The 9,984-nt window shown below is 41.5% G+C and overlaps 1 protein-coding gene across 19 annotated transcripts in view; it reads right to left on the reverse strand.

Moving 5' to 3' along the window:
- APBB2 (amyloid beta precursor protein binding family B member 2) overlaps window positions 1-9,984 on the reverse strand; it is a 487,722-nt gene that overhangs the window by 209,141 nt on the left and 268,597 nt on the right. Inside the window, exon 1 of one of the 19 annotated variants that reach the window (XM_068278508.1) lies at window positions 9,676-9,793. The exons of the other annotated variants lie outside the window; for them this stretch is intronic. Within the exon in view, the coding sequence (XP_068134609.1) occupies window positions 9,676-9,724 (49 nt within the window). The 5' untranslated portion in view covers window positions 9,725-9,793. Of the gene's footprint in view, window positions 1-9,675; window positions 9,794-9,984 lie in introns of those variants that run through there. 19 annotated transcript variants of the gene reach the window in all.

Below are 9,984 nucleotides of genomic sequence, written 5' to 3' on the forward strand. Positions count from 1 at the left end.
ATGTCAGCCGTGTAATACATTCCGCCTTGCGCACAGCCCAGCTCACACTTCTAGACTGACAGGATAATAAGCATGTGCTGCAATTAAACCAGAATTAATCACCGTTTTCTTCTTTACCTATTCATCCCTTTTCACTGTAGAAACCGAAGCGAGATTAAGCACAAAACACAACTACTGCTATATAAATGATCTTCTAATCTGGGCATCAGAATGCACCAACCAGACATGCTCAATCCAAGCCTGATGAACGCCAGCAACAAGGAAGCTCAACAGCCTTGCCTTTAAGGACTGATGAATCATTCATTAGGAAATGCCACTTTAGCATTCACAGCAGCGGGGTCTACCTATTAAATTCCAGATCAGCATATCTTCTAATCAATGTCTTTTCAACAGCCAAAGGATGTTGCTCAATATACTTTGAAGAATTCTGTTGCCTGCTGCGATGGAGATCAAGAGTACAGGGAGGAAGCTGCAAGCCAGAAGACTTTCTATAAGCCGTCTGCCACAAGGACTTTAGCCCTATCAGGGCAAGATCCATCAACAACAGTACAAGCTAATCAATTATATATAAAAGAACACAAGGATGGGTTTCCACAGCACTAACTTGTGTATACACATTTCCCTTATTCTCAAATTTTAATAAACTTAACTACATACCACACCAGCAGTAGTATATCTACAGCCCCTGAGACTTCATCTAAAGTCCCAGGGGTAGATAATAGTCCTCTGCTTCCTATGCGCATTGCGTGCGCTCATTGCTATCCACCGAGCACTGATTGGTGAAGGGATACATGTGTTCCCAATGCCAAAGTGCCTGATGAATGAATGGTCACTGTAGCCTGTGATACATTTAGAGCACACGGAAAGGGCCTGCCAAAAAATGTCCTAAACAAAAAAACTGAATGGGGGGAGTCATATAGTAACAGAAGCAATAAGCTCTCTGCCCTGAAGTATTAAGACAAAAGGGATAACTTATCCTCTCTCTGTTGGAGAATTTAACAAACATCCTGCCATGATAGGTTTTATTTTGTCCACGTAGAGACACAGACACTAGCAGAAAGCCAAAAAGATTCTAACTCCTTTCTAAAATGTCCACCAAAACTAATATGATCCTGTAAAGGTGGAAAAGGTGGTCTATTGCAGAGTTAAAATGTAATAGAACAAATGAAACTAACTGCCTGTTTTTCACTTTCTCAGCTTTACTTCAATAATTGTAAGTTAGGAGGTTTAGCTAAATTGGAGAAATTCCCCTCACCCATTTCCATATAGGCAATTTGTGTTAATACAGAAAGCAGATTGAAAGAAGACCATTTCATGCCTTTGTAACTAAGCTATAATTTCTTGGTTGCAAAGGTATTATGAAACGTTATGGTACTGAAATTTCTTACAGCACTTTAGTACTGTACATTCTACAATTCATGCCAGTAAATTACCCACAATGCAGCTCACAAACATGGGGAAATAAGCAAAGTCCATGCAGATATTGATAGAATGTTAGCCTATGTTATTTGTCATTAAACCCAAGTTCCAGAACTCTTTTTCAAAGTAAGATGTACCCCCAATCTCCCTAACCTCATCCCCCCTCAGTCACCAATAGTGTTCCTCAGTTTCGAAAGTCAGGTGAGCACACCCCTGAAGAGACAGCCATGAGCCATTAATGCTTCAATTATGCTGTCTCAACACTGTTCCCTCCCACAACCCTTCACAGTGCATCCTAAAAACCCTCACAAGGGGCAGGCCCAGGATTTTCAAGGAAGGTGGGGGGGGGGGGGATTCCTAAAAGGTCTCCCTCAGCCACACACAATACAGTATAATAATATGGTAGGACATCATGCTAGGTACGCATAATGCAATTTCCCATCCAACCGACCGACGACGGGATAAATCAGGAGCAGTTTGGATACAGATAATAATGAGGACAGGCGACATTTGGTGATGAAGGGGAAAGTGAAGCATTCACACAGCAGGGTACAGGGCTGTTCTCATACATGACTCTGTTGAGTTCCCTAGAGCTGCTCCATGCTCTGTTCACATGCTGCTGCTACATCCAAAGTCAACTGTAGCAGGGAAAGAAAGGCGGCAGTGCTGTAAGCTGCAGGATAGCTGCAGATATTCTGGTGTCTCAACTTGTGCCTGTCCCCAGACACTGCACCGGCCCTTGTCTGAGGGGGGATTCTGGGCAGCTGTAATCCCCCCCGCATTTGCCTAAGCCACGTTGCTCCTGCATTTTCACACTCTCACCCCACATTGCCGTATGTGTAGCCACACCCCCACAACTTATCTGAGAATATTTTTTTTAAATCCTCTAAGAATTATCTTATTTTTAGTATTTTTTTTTCTTAATATCAGTCAATTTTCTCATTCTGTTAAGGCCATTTTACTGGATTAAGGCAAGTCTAGTTTCCCCAAAATCATGCATGAGTTTTTTCAGAAACCAGTGTGCATTTACAGCAAAGTCTCACTTGTCACACATTTCTGTGTACATGACTAAACAATCTACAACTCCAACCAACCACTCTGTGAGTGAGAGTCTGATCAATTGCTTAATGCATTGTTGGTCTATCATCCCATGTGTGACCAGGATGAGTTATCCAAAGAAGGAGCCTCTATGTCACTACAACTAACAATACAACAGATTCAAACTTGCTGTAGAAAATGACAATTGTCATTAGAGAATCTAACTCTGAATGGTTGCTATGTGGCACTACAGAGTCCTTATGTCAGACGCTTGATAAATGAGGCCCACCATTGTTACTGCTACGTGACAGAGAGCTCTGCATGACAAATAACACTTCCCATTTCAAATGAAAAGCCATGCTAGGAAGATACCGGGAGACACATAGGCATTCCAGGCATGCCAGGCAATTGACCTGAGCACAAAGTCTTTAGCTATGCCCTGTAGAAGCTGTGACACTGCTTGCAATGAGCCTATTCACAGCCAGCGCTGCATTGCTCCAGGCTCCTCAGGCAGTGAGCCTTCTGCAGATGCTTTCAAGTTAAACACCCAATTTCTTCTAAATCAATCTCACTGTGCTGCAGGTATTCTGCTAAAAGATATTATTGCAGGGATTGAGCTGCGAACAATCTAATAAAAATAAGTGGAAGCAAGAAGGAAAATGAAAAACATCCCAAACTTCAATTGGCGATAAAGCTGTCATGGAGATATTGAGTAATAGTGTTTTCCCTCTTTAATATATTTAATGTTTTACTTGCCCAGTGTGCCCTCTCCCAGGGGGGAACACGTCCTCTCTACACTTATTGGATTGTCTGGAATGAATGTGGTGGAGGTACGCAAACATTTCAATGCCCCCCACCTGAGCTTACACTTCAAAAGGATTCTGCCCAACATGTTAAAGAACAAGCGACACCCATGCTAACCTAGAAGTAAAAAACATATATAAGTAGATAAATACTACTTCTACTTACATAACAGATGTATTGTGCTATCAACGTACTGATTCCTGTGAATTTTATAAAGGAAAAGCAGAAAATCCTATTCTAGGCAGTGGCCATCTTGCCAAGCTAATGCTGACATCATATCCTCCTTGACTCTTGTTTTCCCCCCCTCCCTTCTCTGGCCCATTGTGTATTCATTAGCTGCCCTCCTCCCAGAGTCTTCAGACACTCCCACTGAGGTGTATACTAGGTAGTGCACTGTCTTATCCTCCAATCGCTGAGTCAGCCTTGCTTGTAAACACAAGTGAGCAGAGGTGTTTCAGATAAGAAAGCTAGGCAGGGAAATAAATGGAAGAGGAGGAATATATTATAGATAAAAAGAACTCCCAGCATTCAATTCTTTGGCACTGTTTGGCACTAGGGCTAGTGCTCATAAAGTATGTCATAACTCCAAACCATAACAGCAGAAAAAGTTTTGCAAGTTTTGAATGCAGGATTCGCATCTTTATCACTTAATATACTCAGACCAGTTGCTGTTGAAATTTTATTTTTATGGTGACAATACCGCTTTAATACAGTACTAGGCAGTTTTGGCAATTTGCTGTGCAAAAATAATCAGTAATCCTATCTTTCTCCTGCAGTCTTTTCTAAATGAAAATCTGGGAGTTATACTACTGCAGTTATACCTCCCAAGACAGTACAGTGTGTTAAAAGATGCAACGCAGGATCAAGACAGCTTAAAAATCTTGCCGCCCTGTCTGCATCCCCTGCACTTGTGTAGGTCACTAAGCAAAGAAAGAAAGCCCACTTTGAATCAGGCAATTAGGTGACCACTCACTGTTTTGTTTTGATTGCTATGTCCTCCATGTACTATCTGCTGCTGAGAAGCTCTCGGACACAGCCATAAAACTCAGAGAAAAATGGGCACTATTGGCCTGATTCATCAAGCTTCTCTGCTTAGCAACGCAGCTTAAAGTGAAGGAGTGCCTCCTTTGCTTGCCTTACACATCAGCGCTCGCTGCTATGTAAGGAGAGTGCCTTCCTTAGTTACACACTTTGCTTACATAGCAACGCACATAACTTTAACTGTGGGCAGTCCTGTGAAGTATCGTTACTGCAAAACTTCACTCATGGCTGCTACTATGTTAATTTACATAATTACAACTATGCAAATTAACATAGTAGCAGCCGCGAGTGAAGTATCGCGGTAACAATACTTCACAGGACCGCCCGCAGTTAAAAGTTACGTGCGTTGCTATGTAAGCAAAGTGCGTAACTAAGGAAGGCACTCTCCTTACATAGCAGCGAATGTTGCTACAGTATATAAGGCAGGGAAAGCAAACACTCCTACACATTAAGCTGAACTGCTAAGCAGAGCAGCTGGATGAATCAAGCCCTACATTATATTCATTCACATGACTATGTACTTCCTTTCATGATTTCGATGAGTACAGGTGATGGGGATTCTAGGGAAAATTTCTGAAACTACTCGCACAGCACACACCCACGGGTAGTTGGGGTCGTGCTGTGGTGTGGCTCATTACACCCGCTATGGGACTCGGTTGTGAACTGCGGGAAACTGCAGCATGCCATCCATAAATTTAGCAGTGTCGCACTGCACCGGAACTTTGCATCAATGGAAACAGTTCCTTTGACTAATGTTAGCAGCAGTTTGCATGCGATAGTGGAAACTGGCCCTTAAAGAAAAACATTTCTTTGTTACAGCTGATACAAATCCTGCAATACATTTGCAGTGTGTCTGCTTCCTGCTTTCATGGAAACAGACAATGTTAACATCCTGTGTTTACGAATTAGCAGCTTTTCCGTGGCAGAGGAGATTCCTAAGCTGACACAGCTGAAAGATCAAATTATACAGGTGAGTAGTCACAGACAAGGGGGAATCAGACAAGCTAAACTCTCTAAGTACATACAGGGTGGATTTCTGTGTTTTCCATCTGTCCTGTGCTAGAGTTCAGGTCCACTTTAAGGCCTAGTGAGAAACTGCTAATCGTCAGACCTTCTGTACAGTATCTTGCAGCTTAGCCTGTAAACTACTGTAACTACTATGAATAAAATAGCATATATAAATATTATTACTGTATATGCATTATTATTTATACTTTTATATATTATGACTGCATGTAATTTGTAAAATGCAATATTAGGGATGTTCTTCCTAAGGACACACACTGTTTTAAACATACTATAAATAGTCCTTTTTCATTTCTTAACAGTAGATCACCTTTAGGAGGTAAGATACGAACATTCCTTTTTTTTATGTTTTAATTAGTTTACCATAGCCATGCAGCTCTTCCACCATTCCTATCTGAACACTTTTAAACCTCACTGGTGAATAAAAACAAAAATTTGCTTTCCTAAAACAGAAAGAATTTGCGATAATTCAGGTTGGAGTGAGCTTGAGATGTCTCCCAGGCACCACTGCTGAATATATGCAAATTAACCATTATTACCCTTAGAAGCTAAACACACCTCCAGATCCGCTGGAATGCAATGATGTGTCAGCTTGTTAAATTGTACAGAGCCATAATAATCCAACATGCATACAGACTGTTTCGGATTGTTTGATCCTCATCAGTGCATGGCATGGATTAATTTGGCTCTATGGTGAATAAAACACAGGGTGCCTGGTATCAGATCACTTGAGATTATCTTTCAGAATAGACAACAGTCACCTCCAAACAAAGAAATGACCAAAGACCTGAGAAGGGACAATCCCATTTTCCTCTCAAGCATTATGCTGGGTACACACGATACGTTTTTTCTCTCGATTTTCCACCCGATCATTTTTCCCGCTCGATTCTCTTATCTTCTGCTCGTTTTTCTTATCTTTTTCCATTCACTTCTATGAGAAATCGAGCGCAAAATCGATCGGAAGGAATATCGGACATGACGGGAATCAGGGCCGGGCAAAGGCAAGAAAGGCTCCAGCCTCAGGGCGCAATGCAGGAAGAGGCGCACAACTCACTCATCTATCATTCCCCTATTGTGTTTGAAGCAGCGATAAATAAGAAAAGGGGATAAATGTAATTGACTGCAAGCCAGATAACTAGAGAGTTGTTTGGGGCTCTGGGGCACCTCTGTCTAATAGCAATAGGTGTGTGACGGCTGGGGTGGGAGGGATGGAGGGGCGCACTTTGGTGTGTCTCAGCCTTGGGTGCTGGAGGACCTTGTCCCGGATCTGAAGGGAATTATCTATCGAATCCATCTATCTAGCGCAAAAACATATCGTTTGTACCCAGCAATAGATGAAGTAGTTATACCCACTCCAGGCATTTGGTGCCTATCACTGGTGCCGCCATAGAGATTAATGTTAATTGCACTAACTTTTTACTGGTGATAGCTGCTAATTGCACCAATTAACATTAGTCTCTATGGCGGAGCACGTTTTACCAGAGTCTTTTGACTGGATTTGTCTCGGGGCTTCTTTCTTTCCACAAAGGGTCCCACATTAGTTCCATACATGATTGACCAAGCATGGAAACATACGAGGGGTGTGATATTTACCCACAACGGTTGCAGAAATGGTTTCCCTCCACCCAGCAGGTCTTCTCATTATCGTCACATTTTCTGCCGACAGCATGAAACGTGTCGGCAGGGCACGTGATATAGATGTGAGATGCTTGGTGAAGAGGAACTGCTGCTGCTACTGCAACAGGCACATGTAACCACTGTCATACATTTCCCTGTCCTGCTCTGCATAGCAGGGGGAACTCAGGGAGCAGGGGGCAGATCGAGCTGTACTTGGAGGCTTTCTACCAGGTGATTTAGCTAAATTTGAGGATTCTATGGGGGACAGTGCTATAGTTGAGGGATCCACTGGGAGCACATAGCTATACTGGTGAGTCTAATTGGAGAACATGGCAATACTGAAGGGTCATATGAACAAAACATCCATAAAACTGACATGTGCAGGGAACAGAGAGTTAAAATCTCATTAATATTTTGCTGTGGGATCAGGGCCAGGCCGAGGCCCAGGAGGTGGTGGCATACTTTGGGACCTCCGCCTCTAGTGCTGGAGAACTTTGCCCGGCCCTGTGTCTAATTATGCCTCTACCTCCAGGAAACGTCAGAAGTTTCTGCAGGAGAGCTCAGATAAACTATACTCAGAGAGATTTTAAGGGAAACTATTGTGTTGAGAAAAATATAAAAAGATCAGAAAGAACTTCTACAAAATGTCTCTCCACTGGGAATTAGTTGATGAACAGTACAAAAGAGCATCTTTGTTCCTATTCTACTTTTTTTGTTTAACAATAAGCAAGCACAAGCCACAATGAGCAAAAAGAACAATGAGAAGCATATCAGGAAAATGAGAAGAAAAACAGGACAATGGCCTCAATTCACAAAGCTTATCTCCTGTCTTTAATAACTCTTCTAGAGTTGTTACCATGGTGATAAGGCATGTAGTATTCAGGAAACATTTTACCTCAGGCAAACCTAAAGTTAACTCTTCTGTCTTTAAGTTAACTCCTCAATCCTTAAAATAACTCCAGAGTTAAAGACAGGCTTTATTAACTGCGTGTGAAAATAACTACAGAGGAGGTAAATTAACTACAGAGGAGGTAAAATAACTACAGAGGAGGTAAACTAACTACAGAGGAGGTAAACTAACTACAGAGGAGGTAACTTAACTACGGAGGAGGTAACTTAAGAAATGAAGAGATAAGATAACTCTCTCTTATGTGGAGGTAAGTTTTCTCTTGCCTTATTATCTCCAGCATGATCTTAGTGAATTGAGGCCAATGACCAAGTACAACAGGACAACAAACACGCAAAAATATAATAAGCAAGTACAGATTCATGAAAAGTTGCTGGCAGAACGTTTCATCCTATGTAGACAGTTATCTTTGGAGCCTTCTCATTCAGCCTGCACATTAACCAATGCAAGAAGCACAGATGGACAAAGGAATAGACCAATCACAAGGCACCAGGCAAATAATAGAACCAAGGTAGGGGTGAGGGAAAAAACTATTATTTAATTCAGTTTAAACAGATCTCAAAATGTTACTACTAATGGTCTCTTTGGCCAGCAGATGTGCTCTGGGGCTTTGTTCACATCTAAAATTGCAATTGCTGAGGCCAGCGTTTTGCCAGTGATTTTTTTTCCCTCTCCCGATGCTTACCTTTGCGCTACGATTTTTTGTAAACCGCTTTTCAAAGCGCTTTTGCAGAGCGATTTGTTTTTTCACTTCCGGAAGCAAGTGAGGAAGTGAACTCTTTGATCCGGAAAAGACTAAATACAATATATTTATTCTTAAAAGCTCAAACGCAATCGCCGCATAAAGCAATTTTGTGAGCATTTTGCGTTTTTCCTATACCTTCCATCGTAGTAAAATCGCCCTAAAAATAGTACATGCAGCGTTTTGCTGAGCGGAGAGCAGACGAAACGCGCTGATATGAACTATGCCATAGGGATTCAATAGGGCGTTTTTTAAAATCACCGGCACTGAAAAGAACCCCATAAAACGCCCTAGGTGCGAAAGAGCCCTTAGAGAGAAATATGCAGTATCACATAGGGAGATGTCTAAAGAGCTTCCCTTCACTGAAATCATGTATGCTACAGAATTAAACAAGTTTCATACTAAACATAGTGCCTGATTACATCTCTATGAGAAGAATGCGCCCCCGCACGGCTAAGCTTTGAAGTTAAGGTTTTCTGTTTTAATGACCTGAGGAAGCGGGCTGTGTCCCATGAAACGTGTTGTCAACAGTATAACCGCTTTGTAATAAAAAATCCCTGTTATCTACCTTAGCGAGTCTTCATTAGAGGTAAGAAACCTCTTTTTATACATATTTCCATACAGCTAGTACCTATACCTGGGCGCCTCCCCACAACCTTATTCAAATGAGAAGAATGAGTCAGTTCACACAATGTGGCAGTCAGACTATGAATGTTATTAACTGGAATTCAATTCCTAGATAGGTGTCATTTGATTTAGATGATTCATTTTATACACAAATATACTTGTACACACACTGTGATCATACATTCAATTTATCATATTCATTTATTACTAATAAAAAAAGTGTACAGAAACTGCAAAAATATAAACTATATTGTTATACAAAATAATTTGGAATTTTTCAGATTTTTTTTTATGTTGCAAAGATTAGCTGATTTTACTGCTTGCAGATGTGTTAAGAGTTAAATCAAAATTCTATTGGTTCTTCTAAACGACAAAAGCAAAATTAGCTGACCATAGAGATAGCTATTCATGATCTCCAGCAGAGGATGGGAAGAAGGAAAACAGCATTACCTACCCTCATAATTAACAATGACGATGGTCAGCATACATTCTCGCCTCAGCATCCTGGCACACTGGAGGCATAGATGGGGACCACCTCACCAGCACAGAGAAAACACTACACTAACGGCTATTTTTGGTAACACTGCTCATCACAGAAAGAGAAATAAACAGCAGGAGAGATGGAAATTTGGAAGGCTCCATCTTTGCAGCATGAGAGGTTGTCATGGCAACAAAAAGAGCATCTCTCATGCAGTAACTGTATTTCCCAGCTCAGCACGTGACTGATTCTCAGTTACAGCCTGCACTACAGCAGATGTTTATG

This window comes from Hyperolius riggenbachi, chromosome 1 (assembly GCF_040937935.1).
Source record: "Hyperolius riggenbachi isolate aHypRig1 chromosome 1, aHypRig1.pri, whole genome shotgun sequence".
NCBI classification, from domain to species: Eukaryota; Metazoa; Chordata; class Amphibia; order Anura; family Hyperoliidae; genus Hyperolius; species Hyperolius riggenbachi.